This window comes from Chiroxiphia lanceolata, chromosome 27, assembly GCF_009829145.1.
Source record: "Chiroxiphia lanceolata isolate bChiLan1 chromosome 27, bChiLan1.pri, whole genome shotgun sequence".
NCBI lineage: Eukaryota > Metazoa > Chordata > Aves > Passeriformes > Pipridae > Chiroxiphia > Chiroxiphia lanceolata.
This window is the reverse complement of record NC_045663.1, coordinates 2,360,557-2,384,599: the sequence shown is the minus strand read 5'-3', so window position 1 is coordinate 2,384,599 and position 24,043 is coordinate 2,360,557. Positions and strand designations below refer to the sequence as shown.

General features: G+C 46.6%; 1 protein-coding gene across 1 annotated transcript; it reads left to right on the top strand.

Moving 5' to 3' along the window:
* Window positions 1-171: 171 nt before the first annotated feature.
* Window positions 172-23,823, top strand: TIMM44 (translocase of inner mitochondrial membrane 44). The gene is made up of 13 exons (XM_032712037.1): window positions 172-239; window positions 2,147-2,251; window positions 4,197-4,367; window positions 6,181-6,261; window positions 7,819-7,968; window positions 9,008-9,147; window positions 9,752-9,837; window positions 12,193-12,285; window positions 12,562-12,686; window positions 14,528-14,578; window positions 17,712-17,801; window positions 19,240-19,350; window positions 23,248-23,823. The coding sequence occupies exons 1-13, from the start codon at window positions 216-218 to the stop codon at window positions 23,365-23,367; spliced, it is 1,347 nt and encodes a 448-aa protein (XP_032567928.1). The 5' UTR covers window positions 172-215; the 3' UTR covers window positions 23,368-23,823.
* The last annotated feature ends 220 nt before the right edge of the window (window positions 23,824-24,043 follow it).

Genomic DNA, 24,043 nt, shown 5'->3' with positions numbered 1-24,043 from the left:
TGTGTCTGGATGTCCCTCTGTCCCCTGGGGATGTCTCTGTTTGTCCCTCCATCCCCCTGGGGGGTGTCTGTTTGTCTGTTTGTCCCCCCCAAAGAGCGAACCCCCCGCCCCTTCCCTTCCCCGTCCCCTCCCTTCCCGCCCACGTGGCCGTGGCGGTCGCGCGGCAGTGACGTCACCGCGCGGCGCCGCGCGAAGGTCACGGGCGGCGCGGGGCGATGGCGGCGGCCGGAGGGTGCGGGGTGAGCGGGGAGGGAACGGGGGGGAACCGGGGAGGGAAACGGGGCTCAACCGGGGCGGCGGGACAACGCCGGGGGCAGCGCGGGGCCGCCCGGGCCGGGGGCACAGCGCGGGGCCCGCCCTGCCCTCACCCCCCGCTGGGCCCGGCCCCGGCCGTGTGACCCCCGGGGGACCCGCGGCCGCTGTTCCCGGTGCCCCGGAACCCGCCCGGGACAGCCCGGAGCGACCCCGCCAGGGAACTGCCCCTGCCCGGGGCGGGGGGTGGCATTGGATGCTCCGGAAAGCCCCTCCATCCCAAATCCCTACCCTGCAGGGGTGCAATTGGATGGGTTTTAAAGCCCCTTCATCCCAAACTGTCCTTCCTTTGGGGTGGGATTGGATGGTCTTTAAACCCCCTCCATCCCAAACTGCCCCTGGCACTGGGTGGGATTGGATGGGTTTTAAAGCCCCTTCCATCCCAAATCCCTGCCCATGGAGTGGGGTTAGATGGGGTTTTAAACCCCCTCCATCCCAAACTGTCCCTGGCACTGGGTGGGATTGGATGGTCTTTAAATCCAAACTGTCCCTGCCCATGGGGTGTGATTGGAAGGTCCTTAAAGCCTTTCCATCCCAAAATCCTGCCCTGCAGGGGTGGATTTGGATGGATTTTAAAGCCCCTCCATCCAAACTCTCCCTCCTTTGGGGTGGGATTGGATGGGTTTTAAAGCCCCTCATCCCAAATCCCTGCCCATGGAGTAGGATTGGATGGGTTTTAAATCCCCTTCATTCCAAACTGTCCCTGGCACTGGGTAGGATTGGATGGGTTTTAAAACCCCTCCATCCCAAATCCCTGCTCATGGAGTGGGGTTGCATGGGTTTTAAACCCCCTCCATCCCAAATCTCACCCATGGGGTGGGATTGGGTGGGTTTTAAAGCTCCTCCATCCCAAATCCCTGCCCATTGGATGGGTTTTAAACCCCCTCCATCCCAAACTGTCCCTGGCACTGGGTGGGGTTGGATGGTCTTTAAATCCAAACTGTCCCTGCCCATGGCGTGGGATTGGAAGGTCCTTAAAGCCTTTCCACCCCAAAATCCTGAGCCCCTCCATCCAACCTGTCCCTGCTTTGGGGTGAGATTGGATGGGTTTTAAAGCCCCTCATCCCAAATCCCTGCCCATGGGTTGGGATTGGATGGTCCTTAAAGCTCCTCCATCCCAAATCCCTACCCATGGGGTGGGATTGGGTGGGTTTTAAAGCTCCTCCATCCAAATTGTCCCTGCTTTGGGGTGGGATTGGGTGGGTTTTAAACCCCCTCCATCCCAAATCTCACCCAGGGGGTGGGATTGGGTGGGTTTTAAAGCCCCTTCATCCCAAACTGTCCTTGCTTTGGGGTGGGATTGGATGGTCCTTAAACTCCTTCCATCCCAAATCCCTGCCCATTGGAGGGGTTTTAAAGCCCCTCCATCCCAAATCCCTGCCCATGGAATGGGCTTGGATGGGTTTTTAAACCCCTTCCATCCCAAATCCCTGCCCATTGGAGGGGTTTTCAACCCCCTCCATCCCAAATCCCTGCCCATGGGGTAGGATTGGGTGGGTTTTCAACCCCCTCCATCCCAAATCCCTGCCCATGGAATGGGCTTGGATGGGTTTTTAAAGCCCCTCCATCCCAACCTGCCCCTGGCACTGGCTGGTTTTCTGGGATCCATCAGATCTTTCCTGCTCCGATTTGAATCCAGAGGGTTCCTTCCTGCCCGAGTACAACCGGGAAATTCCCGCTTTTCCCTCCAAAGTCGTGTTTGGGAAGAATTCTCCTGGAAAAAAAAACCAAACCCCCCGATTTCCTTCTCGTCGCCGTCGCGTTTCTGCTCCAGCTCATCCCTAAATCCCAGCTTTTGGAATGTCCCCTGACCTCTGGAATGTTTTCCTTGCAGAAGTGTCTCCTGGGGGGCCTGTGGCTCTTTTCCAGACGTTCTCCCATCGCTGCCTTTCCCAGGAATGTCTACGGGATCCGCGGCCCCGCCCTGGACACCCCCCAGGTTGGTTGAGGCCGGAATCGATGGAATTCCAAGCTCCAGAGTGGTTTCCCTTTGGAATCCTGAGCTGGAGGTGGAGAAGCACCAGGTCCAGGTGGAAAATTTCCCAGGTTTTTTTTAAGATGTGTCCAATAAACTCCAGGAATTTTGGAGTGGCTGAGGTTGAAAGGGGGCTTGGAGCAACCAGGGCCCTTCCAACCCAAACTGTCCCGTGATTCCAGGAAATATCTGGGAATTCTGGCTCTTTGGAAGGTCACCTGCTTGTTTTTTTCAGTTATCAGCTCCATTTTCCTTTTTATTTAATTTTATTGTTTTAATTTACTTATTTGTTGGATTTTATTTATTTGTTTATTTACTTTATTGTTTATTTATTTTTATTATGTTATCATTTTATTTCATTTATTTATATTTTATCTATCTATTTTTATCATTTTATAATTTTATTTCATTTATTTATATTATTTTATTTATCTCTATTTACTTTTTCTATTTTTATTATTTTATAATTTTATTTCATTTATTTATATTATATTTTATTTCTCTGTTTATTCACTTTATTATTTACCTATTTTTAATAATAATTTCATTTATTTATATTATATTTCATTTATCTGTTTATTATTTATCCATTTTTTATTATTTTAACATTTTATTTAATTTATTTTATTTCATTTATCTGTTTATTTACTTTATTATTTATTTTTATTATTTTATTTAATTTATTTTTATTTACTTGTTTATTCACTTTATTATTTATCAATGTTTATTTTTTTACTTTGTTTATATTATTTTTATTTACTTGTTTATTCACTTTATTATTTTAATTTTATTTTATTTATTTATAATTTTTTTTTTATTGTTTGTTCACTTTATTTTATTATTTTATTTAATTTATTTCTGTCCTTATTATTTACTTATTTATTCACTTTATTTTTTATTTATTTTATTTCTTTATATCCTTTTTATTTACTTGTTTATTCCCTTTATTACATATCTATTTTTATTTATTGTATTTTATTTAATTCATTGATATTCTTATTATTTACTTGTTTATTCCCTTTATTATTTATCTATTCTATTTTATTATTTTATTTAATTATTTCTATCCTTTTTATTTACTTGTTTATTCCCTTTCTTACCTATCTATTTTTATTTATTTTATTATTTTATTTAATTTATTGATATTATTATTTACTTGTTTATTCCCTTTATTATTTATCTATTCTATTTTATTATTTTATTTAATTATTTCTATCCTTTTTATTTACTTGTTTATTCCCTTTCTTACCTATCTATTTTTATTTATTTTATTATTTTATTTAATTTATTGATATTATTATTTACTTGTTTATTCCCTTTATTATTTATCTATTCTATGTTATTATTTTATTTAATTTATTTCTATCCTCATTATTTACTTGTTTATTCCCTTTATTCCCTATTTTTATTTATTTTATTATTTTATTTAATTTTTTGATATTCTTATTATTTACTTGTTTATCCCTTTATTACCTATTTTTATTTATTTTATTTTTTTATTTAATTTATTGATGTTATTATTTACTTGTTTATCCCTTTATTACCTATCTATTTTTATTTTATTATTTTATTTATTTCTCTCCTTATTATTTACTTGTTTATTCCCTTTATTGCCTATTTTTATTTATTTTATTCTTTTATTTAATTTATTGATGTTATTATTTACTTGTTTATCCCTTTATTACCTACTTTTATTTATTTTATTACTTCATTCAATTTAATTCTCCCTAAAATCCACATTAATTCCACACCAAAATCCCCCCAAAAAATCAAAACAACAGGAAAAAAATGGACAATTCCCCCCAAAAATGGACAATTTCCCCCCCAGATTTCAATTTTCCAACACTCCCCAGTCCCTATTTTACCCCTTAACCCTCCCAGTTATCCCAAAATCCCGATTTTTTTCCAGTCCAGGTGCTCCTCCTCGGGAGGAAGGAAAGGTTTCATCTCGGGCTTCGTGGAGAACATCAAACAGGAGTTGGCCAAGAACAAGGAGATGAAGGAAAACATCCGGAAATTCCGGGATGAGGCCAAAAAACTGGAGGAGTCGGAGGCGCTGAGGGAGGCCCGGAGGAAATACGTGAGACTGGCTGGAAAAGTGGGAATGTCGGGAATGGGAATATATGAGACTGGCTGGAAAAGTGGGAATGTCGGGAATGGGAATACGTGAGACTGGCTGGGAAAGTGGGAATGTTGGGAATGGGAATATGTGAGACTGGCTGGGAAAGTGGGAATGTCGGGAATGGGAATACGTGAGACTGGCTGGGAAAGTGGGAATTTCGGGAATGGGAATACGTGAGACCGGCCGGGAAAAGTGGGAATGTCGGGAATGGGAATATGTGAGACTGGCTGGAAAAGTGGGAATGTCGGGAATGGGAATATGTGAGACTGGCTGGAAAAGTGGGAATTTCGGGAATGGGAATATGTGAGACTGGCTGGGAAATTGGGAATTTCGGGAATGGGAATACGTGAGACTGGCTGGGAAATTGGGAATGTTGGGAATGGGAATATGTGAGACTGACTGGAAAAGTGGGAATGTTGGGAATGGGAATATGTGAGACTGGGTGGAAAAGTGGGAATGTCGGGAATGGGAATATGTGAGACTGGGTGGAAAAGTGGGAATTTCGGGAATGGGAATATGTGAGACTGGGTGGAAAAGTGGGAATTTCGGGAATGGGTTGGGAAAAACTCGGGAAAATTGATGGAGATTTGGCATTAAATGTGATATTAAATTTGATATTAAATTTGTTATTAAATATGACATTAAATTTGGCATTAAATTTACCATTAAATGTGACATTAAATTTGATATTAAATTTGATATTAAATTTACCATTAAATGTGACATTAAATTTGATCTTAAATTTGATATTAAATTTAGCATTAAATTTGGCATTAAATTTGACATTAATTTGGCATTAAATTTTATATTTTACTTTAAATTTGACATTAAATGTAACATTAAATGTGACATTAAATTTGATATTAAATTTACCATTAAATTTGATATTAAATTTGACATTAATTTGGCATTAAATTTGACATTAAATTCTACATTAAATTTAGCATTAAATTTGACAATACATTTGACATTACATTTAGCATTAAATTTTACATTAAATTTTACATTAAATTTGACATTAAAAGTGACATTAAATTCTACATTAAATGTGACATTAAATTTGATATTAAATTTAACATTAAATTCTACATTAAATGTGACATTAAATTTGATATTAAATTTAACATTAAATTCTACATTAAATGTGACATTAAATTTGGCATTAAAAGTGACATTAAATTTACCATTAAATTTGACATTAAATTTGGCATTAAATTTAACATTAAATTTTATATTAAATTGGCATTAAATGTGACATTAAATGTTACATTAAATTTGGCATTAAATTTAACATTAAATTTAACATTAAATGTGACATTAAATTTGGCATTAAACTTATCATTAAATTTACCATTAAATTTGATATTAAATTTACCATTAAATTTAACATTAAATTTGGCATTTAATTTAACAGTAAATTTGACAGTAAATTTGACTTTAAATTTAGCATTAAATTTGGCATTAAATGTAACATTAAATTTGGCATTAAATTTACCATTAAATTTACCATTAAATGTGACATTAAATTTAACATTAAATTTAACATTAAATTTGACATTAAATTTACCATTAAATGTGACATTAAATTTGACATTAAACAGTTGGGTTTGAGAGCTGTAAACCTTATTTGCCAAACTGAGCTGGTGGCTCAAGTGAGGAGCCCCTAAAATGGAATTTTTTTGCCTTCACTTCCACCTTTAATAGGATTTTATTCTGTGCTAAACTGCTTTTGAGGGGTTTTTGGTCCTCATGTTGTTTTTTTTCCCCCCAGAAAACCATCGAATCCGAAACAGTGAAAACCTCAGAAGTGATTAAAAAGAAACTTGAAGAAATAACAGGGACAGTCAAAGAGGTAAAAGGACCTTTCCCTGTGGAAATTCAGCTTTTAAGTGGGAGATTTGGGTGTAATTTGAATTATCACCTTTTTTTTTCCCCCTCCCTCGGTGCCAAGTGGTTGATTTTCTAAATTAGGAACAAACTGAGCTTTTTTTGGAGCCTTTTATTTGATGTTTAAAGCCCCTTAAATTCCAATTTCTGCCTCGGATCTCTTCCAATTCCAATTCCAATTTCTGCCTCTGGCATCTCTTCCATCCAGACCTTTCCCAGCAAGGAATCACCCTGGATTTCAGAGGGGGCACTGGATGCGTTTTCCAGAATATTCCTGCCTAAAATAACTCTGGAAAAATCACAACCACACGATATTTTGGGCCACAGAATTCCCATCCATTAAATAAAACCTCAGATTGGGGAAAGCTCTATAAAAAAAATCCCTTTTTGGCCCCAGGAGCTGCTCTGGGTGTGACTCAGAAGAACCCAGTTCCAGGTGGAAAATTCCCACTTTTTAAAAGATATATCTGGTGAAAATTCCCAGATTTTTAAAGATATATCTGGTGAACTTTGGGAATTTTGGAGTAGCTGAGGTTGGAAGGGGGTTTGGAGCAACTTGGAGTAGTGGAAGGTGTCCCTGCCCACAACCCAAACCGTCCTGGGATCTGGGATTCTCCAGGTTGGGAGAACTGAGGGGGGTTCACCTGGACAAGAGAAAGTTCCAGGGAAACCTGAGAGCCCTTTCCAGGGTCTGAAGGGGCTCCAGGGGAGCTGGAGAGGGATTGGGATGAGGGCTGGAGGGACAGGACACAGGGAATGGCTTCAGAGTGAAAGAGGGGAAATTTAGATGGGATATTGGGAAGGAATTCCTGGCTGTGAGGGTGGGGAGGGACTGGGATGGAATTCCCAGAGAAGGTGTGGCTGCTCCATCCCTGGAAGTGCCCAAGGCTGGGTTGGAGAAGAGAAGATTCCAAGGAAACCTTGGAGCCCCTTCCAAGGCCTGAAGGGGCTCCAGGAGAGCTGGAGAGGGATTTGGGACAAGGGATGGAAGGACAGGACACAGGGAATGGCTTCCCAGTGCCAGAGGGCAGGGATAGATGGGATATTGGGAAGGAATTCCTGGCTTTGAGGGTGGGGAGGGGCTGGGATGGAATTCCCAGAGAAGTTGTGGCTGCCCCAGCCCTGGGAGTGTCCAAGGAGAAGGGAAGGCTCCAGGGAGACCTTAAACCCCTTCTGGTGCCTGAAGGGGCTCCAGGAGAGCTGGAGAGGAATTTGGGACAAGGGATGGAGGGACAGGACAAGGGAATGGCTTCAAAGTGAAAGAGGGCAGGGTTAGGTGGGATATTGGGAAGGAATTCCTGGCTGGGAGGGTGGGGAGGGACTGGGATGGAATTCCCAGAGAAGCTGTGGCTGCCCCATCCCTGGAAGTGTCCAAGGCCAGGCTGGAGAAGAAAAGACTCCAAGAAGACCTTAAACCCCTTCCAGTGCCTGAAGGGGCACCAGGAGAGCTGGAGATGGATCGGGATGAGGACAAGGAATGGCAGGAGCTGCTCTGACCTTCCCCTTCCCTGTTTTTTGGCAGAGTTTGGATGAGGTCAGTAAGAGCGACCTCGGCCGCCGGATCAAGGAGGGCGTGGAAGAAGCGGCAAAAACGGCCAAACAATCGGCTGAGTCCGTCACCAAGGGAGGGGAGAAGCTGGGCAGGACAGCAGCCTTCAAAGCCATCTCTCAGGTACACAATTCCCGGGAATCCAGGCCTCAGGAATGGCCTGGAAAATCACAACCCCACGATATCCTGGGCCACGGAATTCCCGTCCGTTAAACGAAACCTCACACTGGGGAAAGCTCTGTAACAAAAAATCCCTTTGTGCCCCCAGGAGCTGCTCCAAGAGCTGCTCTGGGTGTGACTCAGAAGAGCCCAGGTCTAGGTGGGAAATTCCCACTTTTTTCCCCACATTCCCAGTGGGAATGCGGGAGCTGCCAGGGGGGAGTTTGTACCAGGGCTGAAATTAAACCCGCGGCTCCCGGGTGTGGTGGCAGGTCTGGCACTGCCCTGGCAGGTCTGGCACTGCCCTGGCAGGTCTGGCACTCCCTTGGCAGCTCTGGCATTCCCCTGGCAGGTCTGGCATTCCCTTGGCAGGTCTGGCACTCCCCTGGCAGGTCTGGCACTGCCCTGGCAGGTCTGGCATTCCCTTGGCAGGTCTGGCATTCCCCTGGCAGGTCTGGCATTCCCTTGGCAGGTCTGGCATTCCCCTGGCAGGTCTGGCATTCCCTTGGCAGGTCTGGCATTCCCCTGGCAGGTCTGGCACTGCCCTGGCAGGTCTGGCAGTCCCTCAGACTGGCTCTGTCCCAAAGCTCGGATTTGGTGGAAAATGTTTCAGGGTTTGTGTGTTTTGGTGTCACCTAAAAGCTGCCCCAGCCCTGGGAGTGTCCAAGGCCAGGCTGGAGAAGAGAAGGTTCCAAGGATTCCTTAAACCCCTTCCAGGGCCTGAAGGGGCTCCAGGAGAGCTGGAGAGGGATTTGGGATGAGGGCTGGAGGGACAGGACACAGGGAATGGCTTCAAAGTGAAAGAGGGGAAATTTAGATGGGATATTGGGAAGGAATTCTCCCTGTGAGGGTGGGGATGGAATTCCCAGAGAAGCTGTGGCTGCCCCATCCCTGGAAGTGCCCAAGGCCGGGTTGGAGAAGGGAAGCTCCAGGGGCACTTTCTGGGAAGGGTGAGGGGGGGGGGGCAATAAATGGAATTTAACAGGGATTCTTTTCCTTCCAGGGAGTAGAAACTGTTAAGAAGGAAATCGATGAAAGTGTTTTGGGGCAAACTGGGCCCTACAAACGTCCGGAGCGGCTCCGAAAACGGACGGAATATTCCGGAGAGAGGATCAAAGAGGAGAGGATATTTGAGGCCAATGAGTAGGTATTGGGCTCATCTGGGGTGGATATTTCTGTGTCTAATTGAATAAAAACCTTCCAAACTAGACAGGGATTAAAATCCAGGAGCTGGATGAGGCTTTGGGGGGAGAGCAGGGAGCTCCTGGAGCACATTCCCAGCGAGAGCTGCTGATCCTGAGTCTTCCCAGAGTGAAAGTGGGCACTTGAAAATTATAAATTTAATGGTCAAAGATCAAATTTTGACTTGGGCATGTGTTTTGTTGTCGGTTTTAACATCTCCACGTGGATTTAGGCTTGGAATTAGGACTGAGCCTGAGCTCCTTTGCTTTCCCTGCTACCTCAACCCTCTTAAGTCAATTATTATTTATGTGGTGTATTATTTCCCTGCTGTACCAATTATGGGGTGTCTGATTAATTAATGGGGTTCTAATTTGCTTAGAATTCTAATTCTAATTAATTTATGGGGTTACAATTTATCTGGTGTATAATTTATGGGCTTATCACTGCTGTGTCTCCTCACTTCTGTTCAGGGCTCAGGGATGTTCCTCCTCTTTGTTCTCCCACTGTTGTAAGTTAATTTTCTCCCCTGTCTCCATGTTTTATCCCTGTTTCCTGCCCTTTCCAGGGAGGCCATGGGAATGGTGCTGCACAAAGACTCCAAGTGGTACCAGCAGTGGAAAGATTTCAAGGACAACAACGTGGTTTTCAACAGTGAGTGTTCAAGAGCTCGGAGGCAAAGCTGGAGCTTCCTTCTTTTTCCCAGCCCTGATTCCTGCTGGTGTGGGACACATTCCATCTGTGCAAATCCCAAATTCCCAGCCTTCCTGTGGAAGGGGTTGGAGCTGCTGCTGGGAGTGGTGTGAATGGGAAGGGGGGGGGAAGAGTTGACAGCTCTGCAGCTTTTCCAAGCTGCTCCATCTGTGTTCAAGCCCCTCCTGCTGGATCAGTCCCTGGAGGCACCAAAACCTGTTTTCCAAAAGAACTGAGCTTTTCTTTGTCCCGTTTTTCCCTCTGGGAAGAGGCTGGAAGGGCACATCCAGCAGCAGGGAGAGGGCAGGAGAGGGCACCAGGTCTGGCCTGGAGCTGAGGAGAATCCTTATAAATCAACAGGGTGGGGAGAGACTGGGATGGAATTCCCAGAGAAGCTGTGGCTGCCCCATCCCAGGAAGAGTCCAAGGCCAGGTTGGAGAAGGGAAGGCTCCAGGGAGACCTGAGAGCCCCTTCCAGGGCCTGAAGGGGCTCCAGGAGAGCTGGAGAGGGATTTGGGACAAGGAATGGAGGGACAGGACACAGGGAATGGCTTCAAAGTGAAAGAGGGGACATTTAGATGGGATATTGGGAAGGAGTTCCTGGCTGTGAGGGTGGGGAGAGGTGGGATGGAATTCCCAGAGAAGCTGTGGCTGCCCCATCCCTGGAAGTGTCCAAGGCCAGGTTGGAGCACTCTGGGATAGTGGGAGATGTCCCTGCCCATGGCAGGGTTTGGAATGAGATGAACTTTAAGGTCCTTCCAAGCCAAACCACTCTGGGATTCCCTGATCCTGAAATCTGGTTTCTGTTGGCCCCTGCCCAGATCTCTGGAATATTTGGGACTTTGCCTCCTTCCCGTTTTTATTGCAAAACCTTAAAAATTGTGAATATCTCTGGGTAGTTTATTTAGGGATTTCATGTTTCTGAGAGGCAGAAAAAGCCCTAAAACCAGAACCCTTCAACAAATCAAACCCATCCCTGGCAGTGCCAGGGGGGAAAAGATTTGTTGAGGAACCAAATGATCGTGTGAAAGTACAACATAATTAACTTCACATCCTGTTTCTTCCCAGCTTTTGAAGCAGAGCTCCTTGGGAAGTGTCCAGGAGTGGGTTTTACATCCCATTTTTTAGGCTTTCCAAGGAGAGGTGCTCCTCAAACTCCCCCTCCTCCAGTCCTGAGCCATCTGCCCGAGCTTGAGGGTGGTTTTTTTTAGGCTTCAGGCATTTTTCCAAGGCAGGTTTTGAGTCCAGGCTGAGCTGCAGCTGCCCCAGGCTCTGCCTTCAGGTACCACTCTGAGAACACTCCATGTTCCTGGCAGGAGAATCCTCCAGGGAATAATTCCCATTTTTAACTGAAGAACTTCCCTGCAGGGCCTGTTATCCCTTCTGTGGGTCTGATCCCTCTGATGGTGCCCAGAGCCGTGATTTGCTGCAGCAATGCCCTGTTTGCTTCAATATCTGGGTTTTTTTAGGTCCCCCCCTGCCCCTTTCTGCCCTTGGGATTTTTCCTCTGCAGAGTTTTCCTCCTGGAACCAGGACACACTTGGCTTCTTCCCTCAGTGAGGTTGAGAAGCACTTGGAGCTGCTTAAAAACTACACCCTCACTGATGTGGGGCTGTTTTATTAAAAATTTGGCCAAGTTTAAGGTCTATTCTATGATTTTCCACCCCTGGTGAAACTTTCTGGGGTGATTTTCACATTTCCTGCTCCTTGTAGGGCACTGAATCGAGGGGTGAGACTGTTCCTGGTGTCATCAGACTGTTCCTGGTGTAATCAGATTATTCCTGGTGTAATCAGATTACTCCTGATTTAATCAGACTGTTCCTGGTGTCATCAGACTGTTCCTGATTTAATCAGACTGTTCCTGGTGTCATCAGACTATTCCTGATTTAATCAGACTATTCCTGATTTAATCAGACTGTTCCTGGTGTAGGGCAGTTTTCTGGTGTGTTTTCTGCCTGCAAATCTTCCAGAAGCTCCCAAAGTTAGTGGCAGCTGAAGCAGGAGAACCAATTCCTGGGAGTTGAGAACCAATTCTTGGGAGTTGAGAACCAGTTTTTGAGAGTTGAGAACCAATTCTTGGGAGCTGAGAACCAATTTTTGGGAGTTGAGAACCAGTTTTTGGGAGTTGAGAACCAGGTTTTGGGAGCTGAGAACCAATTCTTGGGAGCTGAGAAGGAGGACGATGGGAAAGGTCCCTCACGGTCGGTGCCTGTTGCGAGCCAGGAGATTGAGGAGGGAACTGGGAGCTCTGATTCCCAACCCCTGGCAGTTTTCCTGGATCAGGATGGGCTCTGAGCTCTCTCTGCTCTCCTGGCAGGGTTCTTTGAGATGAAGATGAAGTACGACGAGAGCGACAACGCCTTCATCCGAGCGTCCCGCGCCGTCACCGACAAAGTCACCGACTTGATAGGTAACAGCTCCTCCCTGAGCTCCCCCTGCCTCTGGCTCTTCTCCTCCTTGTGCCATTTCCCACCTTTTGGGACAAATTCTGGAGCTTTCCAGCATTTTCCACGTGTTTTCCACGCGTTTTGCCTGGATCGTTCTCCGGGATCACTCAGGGATCAGAAGGGCTCTGAGATGACAAGTTAAGCCTGGGATAAATCTCTGGGATAAATCTCAGGCTTAACTTAAAGCCTGGAGTTGTTCCCCCCGGGGCTGGTTTTGTGCCACTGCCTTGTTTTCCCAGGTGGATTGTTCTCCAAGACGGAGATGTCGGAGGTGTTGACGGAGATCCTCAAAGTGGATCCCTCCTTCGACAAGGATCGTTTCCTGAAGCAGTGTGAGCGGGACATCATCCCCAACGTCCTGGAGGTGAGGGGGAAAAAGCATTCCTTGGATTTTTTTCCCTTTTTTTACTTTGTTTTTACTTTTTTTCCTTCGTTCTTTCATTTTTTCCCGTCGCCCAAAAGAAAAGGCGGGACGGGATTCGCTCCTCGAACATCCTTGGGAAAGGAAGTTGGAGCCCACATAACCAGCAAGTTCCACCAGAAAACCAGTAAATTCCCTCAGAAAACCAATAAATTTCACCAGAAAATAAGCAAATTCAATTAGAAAACCAGAAAATTCCCTCAGAAAACCAGAAAATTCCCTCAGAAAACCAGTAAATTCCCTCAGAAAACCAGTAAATTCCCTCAGAAAACCAGAAAATTCCCTCAGAAAACCAGTAAATTCCCTCAGAAAACCAATAAATTGCATCAGAAAACTAGAAAATACCCTCAGAAAACCAGTAAATTCCCTCAGAAAACTAGAAAATTCCCTCAGAAAACAAGAAAATTATCTCAGAATATTTAATTATTTTTAAAAGACTAATAAATTCTTTTTCTGGCCTGGAAAACAGCAAATCATCCTCTGCCCTGAGAAATGACGTGAGATCAGAGGGATCAAAGGGATCAAAGGGAAGGGGGTGATAAAAAATGGATAAAGGGAAGGAATTTGGGGCATGCCAAAAGGATCTGGGACTCAGGGAGAACAGCAGGGTCAGTGGAATAAAAACTAATCTGAGGAATAAAAACTGATCTGGGGAATTAAAACTAAGGAATAAAAACTGATCTGGGGAATAAAAACTGATCTGGGGAATAAAAACTGATCTGAGGAATAAAAACTGATTTGAGGAGTAAAACTGATCTGGGGAATAAAAACTGATCTGAGGAATAAAAACTGATCTGGGGAATAAAAACTGATCTGAGAAGTAAAAACTAAGGAATAAAAACTGATCTGGGGAATAAAACCTGATCTGGGGAATAAAAACTGATCTTGGGGATAAAAATTGATCTGGGGAATTAAAACTGATCTGAGTAAAAACTGATCTGAGGAATAAAAACTGATCTGGGGAATAAAAACTAAGGAATAAAAACTGATCTGAGGAATAAAAACTGATCTGAGGAGTAAAAACTGATCTGGGGAATTAAAACTGATCTGAGGAATAAAACCAGATCCCAACCAGGGCTTTGTCCCTCCTGTCCTTGTGTGACTTCCTGGGATGTGATGGCTCAGGGATAAGAGGGAGCTCTCTGGGAATCTGCTCTTCCTCACAGTGCCAGGGAAAAGTTGGGAAAAACCTGCTCCTGGCTCTTGGAGAAGGAATTTTTCCTGCCAGTTTGCAATTTATAAAGCACTGGATTAAAAACCACCCTTTCCCACCTGTAAACAACTTGATTTTTGGTGTCTGCTGAATTCCCAGTGGGGGTTTTGTCAGGAATTCCAGGGGTTTCTTCAGGAATTCCAGGGGTTTTGTCAGGAATTCCAGAGGTTTCTCAAAGACAAGCCTTTCCCAGGAGTTTCCAGTGGAATCTGGTCGTTCCAGGCCCTGAATTTTTCACAGCCTTGAAAACTTCTCAATCCGACTCCTGGCGTGTCCCTCCTGCTTCTGTTTGATCCCATCCCTCAGGATTCCCCAGGAATGGGAATTCTGGGGACTTTTTTTTAAGTTTTAATGGGAAATTCAACAGGAAAGTTTACCAGGAAGGTTTAGGAGCTACATCCTGGAAATTTATTGGATTTATTGGACTCAGTTCATGTGTGTTTTTTGAAGTCCTTATTCCTGTTCCTCTTTGAAACTCCTGTTTTCCTTGGATTTAGGGTGTTTTGCTGCTGGAATTGCTGGTTATTTCCCCCCTGTGTTAAAATGTTCCTGTTTTATTCCCTTTTCCCAGGCTCTGATATCTGGGGAGCTCGAGATCCTCAAGGATTGGTGCTACGAGGCCGTGAGTGGAGCTCCTGGAAATGTCCTGGGAAGGGGGGGATTCTCCCTTGGAAATGGGTTTATTGGGCTTTTTTTTGGCTTGGGAGCTGGGCCTGGTTATCCTGGAGAAGAGGCTGAGAGGGGATTTATGTAGTAAATATAATAATATATTATATAGTAATATAATATAATAGTATATATATTATATATAATAATATAATATATTATATTATTTGACTCCATGGAAGCAGAGCCTTGCCTGAAAATAGAGATTTGTTCTGGGCTTCACTCCTGCAAAATGATTGTGCTCCAGAATCCAAAATAATTGGGATGTAGAATCCAAAATAATCGGGATGTAGAATCAAAAATAATTGGGATATAAAATCCAAAATTATTGGGATTTAGAATCCAAAACTATTGTGATGTAGAATCCAAAGTAATTGTGCTGTAGGATCCAAAATAATTGTGTGTAAAATCCAAAATAATTGTGTTTAAAATTCAGAATAATTGGGCTGTAGAATCCAAAATAATTCTGTTAGAATGCAAAATCATTGGGATGTAAAATCCCAAACAATTATGATTTAAAATCCAAAACAATTGTGATGGAAAATCCAAAATAATTGGACTGTAGAATCCAAAATAATCGGATTTTAGGCTCCAAAATAATTGGAGTTTAGGCCCCAAAATAATTGTGGTTTAGGCCCAAAAATAATCGGATTTTAGGCTCCAAAATAATTGTGGTTTAGGCCCCAAAATAAATGGGTTTTAGGCCCCAAAATAATTGGATTTTAGGCCCCAAAATAATTGGATTTTAGGCCCTAAAATAATTGTGGTTTAGGCAAAAATAATTGTGTTTTAGGCCCCAAAATAATTGTGTTTTAGGCCTCAAAATATTCCTGCTGTCCCATTAACCACTGGAATTTCTTGGAGCGAGTCTCCTCCATGTTCCCACCACCAGAGGGCTGGAAGAGGCAGGATTTTGGAAGGATTCCTTGTGCTTCCTGAGCCCAAAAATCAAACATTTCAGAGCCTTGTAATTAGAAATTAAAGCTCTTAAGTCCAGAATCAGCAGGAAAATAAGAGAGGGGAGGATAATGGGAGAATATTCCCGATATTTGGAGGTAAAGCCTCTTAAGGGAGTCATCCCACAGGATGAGTTTGGGATCATTAAAGCGTTGGAATAAAACTGGCAGCACAAAATGTGTAGGGGGGGTTTATCCCAAATCCCACTGATGGAAGGGAAAATCCCACTGCTGGGAGGGAGAATCCCACTGCTGGGAGGGAGAATTCCACTGCTGGAAGGGAGAATCCCGCTGATGTAAGGGAGAATCCCACTCTGGAAGGGAGAATCCCACTCTGAAAGGGAAATCCCACTCTGGAAGGGAAAATCCTACTGCTAGAAGGGAGAATTCCACTGGTGGAAGGGAGAATCCCACTGGTGGAAGGGAGAATCCCACTGCTGGGAGGGAGAATCCCACTCTGAGAGGGAGAATCCCACTCTGGAAGGGAGGATTCCACTGGTGGGAGGGAGAATCCCACTCTGGAAGGGGAATCCCACTAGTGGAAGGGAAAATCCTACTGCTGGGAGGGAGAATCCCACTCTGGAAGGGAGAATCCCACTCAGAGAGGGAGAATCCCACTCTGGAAGGGAGGATTCCACTACTGGAAGGCAGAATCCCACTCTGGAAGGGGAATCCCACTAGTGGAAGGGAAAATCCCACTGCTGGGAGGGAGAATCCCACTCTGGCAGGGAGAATCCCACTCTGGAAGGGAGAATCCCACTCAGAGAGGGAGAATCCCACTCTGGAAGGGAGGATTCCACTACTGGAAGGCAGAATCCCACTCTGGAAGGGGAATCCCACTAGTGGAAGGGAAAATCCCACTGCTGGGAGGGAGAATCCCACTGTGGAAGGGAGAATCCCACTGCTGGAAGGAAGTATTCCACTGATGGAAGGGAGAATCCCACTCTGGAAGAGAGAATCCCGCTGCTAGAAGGGAGAATTCCACTGCTGGGAGGGAGAATTCCACTGGTGGAAGGGAAAATCCCACTGCTGAGAGGGAGAATCCCACTCTGGAAGGGGAATCCCACTAGTGGAAGGGAAAATCCTACTGCTGGGAGGGAGAATCCCACTCTGGAAGGGAGAATCCTACTGCTGGGAGGGAGAATCCCACTCTGAGAGGGAGAATCCCACTCTGGAAGGGAGGATTCCACTGCTGGGAGGGAGAATCCCATTCTGGAAGGGGAATCCCACTAGTGGAAGGGAAAATCCTACTGCTGGGAGGGAGAATCCCACTCTGGAAGGGAGAATCCCACTGCTGGGAGGGAGAATCCCACAGCTGGAAGGGGAATTCCATTAGTGGAAGGGAGAATCCCACTGCTGGGAGGGAGAATCCCACTCTGGAAGGGGAATTCCACTAGTGGAAGGGAAAAATCCCACTGCTGGGAGGCAGAATCCCGCTCTGGAAGGGAAAACTCCTGGAATTGTGTGCTCAAGCTGGGATGCTTTGGGATTTGCTGCCCTCAGAATTCCCGCTCCGTGGCTCCAATCCTGAAATTCCTGTGGGATGTTTCTAAGGGCGGAAGGTCCTTGGCGGGGGAGGGAGGTGCTGTTTGATTCCTGCCAGGAATGCTCCGGGAATGCTGGAAGCAGGGAGAGATTCACCATTCTCGAGGGTTCTGATCCATAAATAACCATCCATCTGTGCCTCAGAGGAGCCAGGGAATGCTGGGCTGCCTCCAGGGCTGGCTGGGAATTGGGAAAACAACCCAGATCCCAGACTGTTTCTCCCTGTCTGCCCGGGATTGGGAATGCCTTGGTGTCCACACATCCTGGGCAGGGAAAAATGGGATTTAGAAGGGAATTTTGGGGAACCCCGGAGCACTGGTGCAGCTCTTTGCTACCAGACACCCATCCAGCACCTTCCCAAAATTATTTAGGGCTTTGGGAGATCCCAAAAAACAGGCTGGGAAGCTGCAGGGACACCCGAGCTGCCCCAGAAAGGTGGTGCTTGGAGAGTCCTGATATCCTTGGATATCCCACTGCAATATCCCAGCAGATCCCTCTTCCCTTTGGTTTTTTGCTAGTTCTCCCTGCATGGAAATTCCTCAGGGACAGGACAATTCCAAAGGGGGTTTTTTTGTTGCTTCCTTTTAGACTTACAGCCAGCTGGCTCATCCTATCCAACAAGCCAAAGCCTTGGGGCTCCAGTTCCATTCCAGGATCCTGGACATCGACAACATCGACGTGAGTGTCCCGGGATTTCACTTTGGGGCCTGGATTAAACTCAGCAGGGATATTCTGGGAATCATTGAGGTTGGAAAACACCTGCAAGGTCATCAAATCCAACCGTTTTTGCTTTAACTGCTGGGTTTGGCCTCTGGGGTTGGGCAGCTCTGCTCCCACAGGGACAGATCCCAGGGCTGGAGGGGAGAATTCCAATGATGGGAGGAAGAATCCCACTGATGGAAGGGAAAATCCCACTCTGGAAGGGAGAATCCCACTGCTGGAGGGGAGAATCCCACTGCTGGGAGGGAGAATCCCACTGGTAGAGGGCAAAATCCCACTGGTGGAAGGGAAAATCCCACTCTGAAAGGGAAAATCCCACTCTGGAAGGGAGAATCCCACTGTGGAAGGGAGAATTCCACTGCTGGAAGGCAGAATTCCACTGCTGGGAGGGAGAATCTCGCTGGTGGAGGGCAAAATCCCACTGGTGGAAGGGAAAATCCCACTCTGAAAGGGAAAATCCCACTCTGGAAGGCAGAATCCCACTGCTGGAAGGGAGAATCCCACTGGTGGAGGGTAAAATCCCACTGGTGGAAGGGAAAATCCCACTGGTGAATGGGAGAATCCCACTGCTGGAAGGGAGAATCCCACTGTGGAAGGGAGAATCCCACTGCTGGAAGGGAGAATCCCACTCTGGAAAGGAAAACTCCTGGAATTGTGTGCTCGAGCCCAAGTCTGTGGTTTGTGTCCTTGCTCTCGGGACACCTTTGCTTGGCTCAGCAGCAGATGGGATCAAGGAAGGCTAATCCTAAAGGCAAACAGCACATTCCCAGGGGATTCAGGCAGGATCATGGACATTCCTGCCGTGACTCAAGGTCGAGCAGGGCAGGAATGGCTGAAGAGAGTCCAAGCTGCTGTTCTGGAACGTTCCGGAGGGTTCTGAGTGGGCACGGAGCGGCTCCCGCAGGGCACTGTTGGGATTTGCTGGTTTTCCGAGGGAATTTATTGGTTTTCTGATGGAATTTACTGGTTTTCTGGCGGGATTTGTGTGCTTTCTGACAGGAATTTGCTGGTTTTCTCATGGAACTTGCTGGTTTTCTGATGGAACTTGCTGGTTTTCTGAGGGAATTTTCTGGTTTTCTGAGGGAATTTGCTGGTTTTCTAATGGAATTTTCTAGTTTTCTGGTGGTATTTACTGGTTTTCTGATGGACTTTTCTAGTTTTCTGAGGGAATTTGCTTATTTTCGGAGGGGATTTGCTGGTTTTCTGATGGAATTTTCTAGTTTTCTGAGGAAATTTACTGGTTTTCTGAGAGAATTTACTAGTTTTCTGAGGGAATTTTCTGGTTTTCTGAGGGAATTTTCTAGTTTTCTGATGGAATTTTCTGTTTTTCTGAGGGGATTTCCTTATTTCCTGACGGGATCTGCCAGTTTTCTCACGGAATTCCCTCTCCTTGCAGTTGGCCATGGGGAAGATGATGGAGCAGGGACCAGTTTTGATCATCACCTTCCAGGCTCAGGTCGTGATGGTGATAAAGAACCACAAAGGGGAGGTGGTGGAAGGAAATCCGGTGAGTGGGGTCTGGGACAGCCTCATCCTGCTCTTTTTCCCTCTTTTTTTTCCCTCATAAAAGGCACTGGAAAATCCTTTGCTGAACAAGGGGTTGGATTGAAGTCGTTTGGGGGGAAATCACTCAATTAAAATCTCTCAATTAAAATCACTCAATAATAAAATTAATAATGATGCTGCTGCCTCCCCACGCTTCACACAAAATAAAGCCCCACAAGCCCTTATTCCATGAAATTCCATGGAATTTCATGAAATTCCACCATCCATAAATTGGATTTAACACCCTGTGTGGTTCCTGGGGAAGCCTCGGGCAGGGAATGATTTGTGGAGCAAATCCCTGGCACCTCTTGGGAGCTGGGGCTGGAGTGATGTCAAGCTGTCAGAACATCCTTGTTCCCAGAATTAATGGCAGAGGAGCCTCTGGAATACCTTTATTCCCAGGAGTTTCACTCCAGACAGCTCCAACTTGCCTCGTGCCTGTGCAATATTTAAGTAGCTTAATGATGGCTAATGAGGGAGATGTCTGGAGCTGGCAGTTCCCAGCTCGTTTTCCTTGGGATTAATACAGGCATTTAATAAATATTGGCTTTTTTTTTTTTTTTTTTGCAACCCTTGTCTTTAGTTTGCAAAAAAAAAAAAGGATTAATTTGAATTCTTGGGCTGATTTACAGCCTGTCACTGGGGCTGCAGGGGGAGGAACAGCTGATCCAGTGATTCCTGGCATTAAATTAGTGCATTCCTGGGAGATGGATATTGATGGGATCATTATGGAACAGGATATCAAAGTCTGTTGGCTGTCTGGTTTCTCTGGGGGCAGCAATAAATCAAGGAGATGCATTAAAACCTTCCACTGGAAACCAAAATTGAGCTTTAATCAAGTGGCAGCCTGGGTGGTGACTGGGATTTGGGGCGTTTTAGGGGAAGAGGAGCCTCAAATCCATGGAATCACAGGATGGTTTGGGTTGGAAGGGGCCTTAAAGCTCATCCTTAAACACCTTCCACTATCCCAGGTTGCCTCAAATTGGCTTTGGGGGCTTTGGAGCAGCCACAACTTCCAGCTGCAAACTGGAAATTCTCCAAACAGACATTGCTTGGAATTCCCCCTGGGATTTTTAGCCTGCTTGGAATTGTTCAGGTTCCCAGAAAATTGAGAAGAGGAGGCCTTGGACAACTGGGTCAAGGGAATCTCTTTAAAATCCCAGATTTCAGGACAGATTGGCAGAAATCTGCCTTTGGGGGGGTCCAGAATTCCCACTTTCCATGGATATATGGAGCAATTGTCCACTGAGGATTAAGATATTCCCCATTAATAAGAGCACCAGCTCAGAAAAAAACCCCAAATCTTAAAAACCCACCCAAATCCAGGTTCCACTAAATCAGTTTAAGTGACTAAATCAATTCAAGCCACTTCATCCTGAGCTTAATCCAAGTGGTTTATCCTCAGGAAAGATCCATTGGGATGGTTGTGGATGTGTTTTCCTTCTCTTATCCCCTCTTTTTCCTCCTGGCACATCCCAAAAACATCTGGATGATTTTACATCTGGATGATTTTACCACTTCAGAGCAGAACTGAAGCGAAATCATCTGAAACACTCCAAAAAATTAAAGAAAATTTGCTTTAAAATACCTGATATTTCCAAATGCAGCTCCCAGGGAAAGAGCTAAAGATCCTAAATCTGATGGAAAGTTCCAGCCCAGGCAATTTTAAAACCCAGAAATTTCTGCTTAAAATAAAAAACCAAAACAAGGTCAAGTCTTATCCAACTTTTGGCAGTGGGGCCTCCTAATGTGTGTCAGGCAGGGATTTTTGGGAACCCTGGTTCTAATTTTGGAAATTCGGCGAGTTTTGATCTTGGGATGAAGTTCCAAGAGAGGGAAGTTGGAAGCAGAGAGGAAAATCACAGGAACAGTCTCCGTGGGAGGGAAAGGAATCCTGGAATTATTCAGGTTAAAAAGGGGCTTTGGGATCATCAATCCATGTCCCCAAGGGCCACAGCCACAGGTTTTTTGGGAATTTCCAGGAGTGGGGACCCTTTCCATGAAAAAACAGGATCCCTGATGTTCAAGCTAAACTTCCTCTGGTGCGACTTGAGGTCCTGGGATTTGTGTTTTCTGGGAAAAGAGATTCCCCCTGGATCCCCCCTCCTGGCAGGGAGTTGTGGAGGGGGAGAAGGTTCTCCCTGAGCCCCCTTTGCTCCAGGCTGAACCCCCCCAGATCCATCAGAAATGAGGATCCTTTCCCCCCAAACTGGGAACTGGGAATTGGGAGCCCTTTTCTCCAGGCTGAGCTCCCCCAGCTCCATCAGAAACGTGGATCCTTTTCCTCAGAGCTGGGAATTTGGAGCTGGGAGCCCCTTTTCTCCAGGCTGAGCCCCCTCATATCCATCAGAAATGTGGATCTTTTCCCCTCAGAGCTGGGAACTGGGAGCCCCTTTTCTCCAGGCTGAGCCCCCCCAGCTCCCTCATATCCATCAGAAATGTGGATCCTTTCCCCCCAAACTGGGAACTGGGAATTGGGAGCCCCTTTTCTCCAGACTGAGCCCCCCCCAGCTCCCTCAGATCCATCAAAAACATGGATCCTTTCCCCCTGAGCTGGGAACTGGGAGCTGGGAGCCCCTTCTCTCCAGGCTGAGCCCCCTCAGCTCCATCAGAAACATGGATCCTTTTCCCCAGACTGGGAGCTGGGAGCCCCTTTTCTCCAGGCTGAGCCCCCTAGATCCATCAAAATCATGGATCCTTTCCCCCTGAGCTGGGAACTGGGAGCTGAGAGCCCCTTTTCTCCAGGCTGAGCCCCCCCAGCTCCCTCAGCTCCATCAGAAATGTGGATCCTTTCCCCCTAGACTGGGAACTGGGAATTGGGAGCCCCTTTTCTCCAGGCTGAGCCCCCTCAGCTCCCTCAGAAACATGGATCCTTTTCCCCAGACTGGGAACTGGGAGCCCCTTTTCTCCAGGCTGAGCCCCCTAGATCCATCAAAATCATGGATCCTTTCCCCCTGAGCTGGGAACTGGGAGCTGAGAGCCCCTTTTCTCCAGGCTGAGCCCCCCCAGCTCCCTCAGCTCCATCAGAAATGTGGATCCTTTCCCCCTAGACTGGGAACTGGGAATTGGGAGCCCCTTTTCTCCAGGCTGAGCCCCCCAACTCCATCAGAAACATGGATCCTTTCCCCTCAGAACTGGGAATTGAGAGCTGGGAGCCCCTTTTCTCCAGGCTGAGCCCCCCCAGTTCCCTCAGCTCCATCAGAAACATGGATCCTTTCCCCCTGAGCTGGGAACTGGGAATTGGAAGTCCCTTTTCTCCAGGCTGAGCCCCCTCAGCTCCCTCAGAAACATGGATCCTTTTCCCCAGACTGGGAACTGGGAGCCCCTTTTCTCCAGGCTGAGCCCCCTAGATCCATCAAAATCATGGATCCTTTCCCCCTGAGCTGGGAACTGGGAGCTGAGAGCCCCTTTTCTCCAGGCTGAGCCCCCCCAGCTCCCTCAGCTCCATCAGAAATGTGGATCCTTTCCCCCTAGACTGGGAATTGGGAACCCTTTTCTCCAGGCTGAGCCCCCCCAGCTCCCTCAGATCCATCAGAAACGTGGATCCTTTCCCCTCAGAACTGGGAATTGGGAGCTGAGAGCCCCTTTTCTCCAGGCTGAGACCCCCCAGCTCCCTCAGATCCATCAGAAACATGGATCCTTTGCCCTCAGAACTGGGAATTGGGAGCTGAGAGCCCCTTTTCTCCAGGCTGAGCCCCCTCAGCTCCATCAGAAACGTGGATCCTTTTCCCCAGACTGGGAACTGGGAACCCCTTTTCTCCAGGCTGAGCCCCCCCAGCTCCATCAGAAACATGGATCCCATGCCTGGGAGCCAGGAGCTGTGTCCCTGCCCTGGCTAATCCCGGGATTTTCCCTGCAGGACAAGGTGCTGAGGATGCTCTACGTGTGGGCCCTGTGCCGGGACCAGGACGAGCTCAATCCCTACGCGGCCTGGAGGCTCCTGGACATCTCCTCGTCCAGCACCGAGCAGGTCCTCTGAGGAATCCCTGCATCCAGGGCCTTCCTGACCTTCTGGAGCTCGGAACTCGCCCCAGCCCTCCTGGACTGTGGGGGGAAGAAGCCAGGCTGGGGGCTCTTGGGGGGGCTTTTTTTGGGGAGAGCGGGTGATCCCGGTGATCCCAAATCCCCGGAGGAGCCGGGCGGGTGTGCCCTCCCTGCCCCGTGCTTTGCTGTGTCCAAGGGTTTGTGGAGCTCCACCTCAGAGACACGTCCTGGTCCTTCTTTCGTCGTGCCTGGAGCGTTTCCCGGGATTCCAGCGAGGTGGGAATCGGGAGGGGGCTGTTCCAGGTCTAATTCCCACCTCCGGCGGCCTCGGAGCAGCCCTGGAAAGGCCTTTTTTCCACTCTCAGCTGCCACGTGTCCTGTCCAAGCTCCACCACCAGGCCTTGTGTCCCTGCCTCGCACTTTACCAGCCAAATACAAGCAGGACTTTGCACCTGGAGTCAGGCTGGATTTGTGGGATGGCCGGGAATGCTTGGGAATGGAGGCTGGGGGGGAGGTTTGTGTGGTGGTGTCTCCACAGGGGGGACATTGTGGTGGCTTCTGGTGTCACCAGAGAGCCACAGCTGAGGCTGGGTGGGGTTGGTGGGGTGGGGAGGAGGAGCAGGGGGAGTGGGAAAAGTGGGATAGGGGAGGAGGGAGCGGGTGGAGTGAGG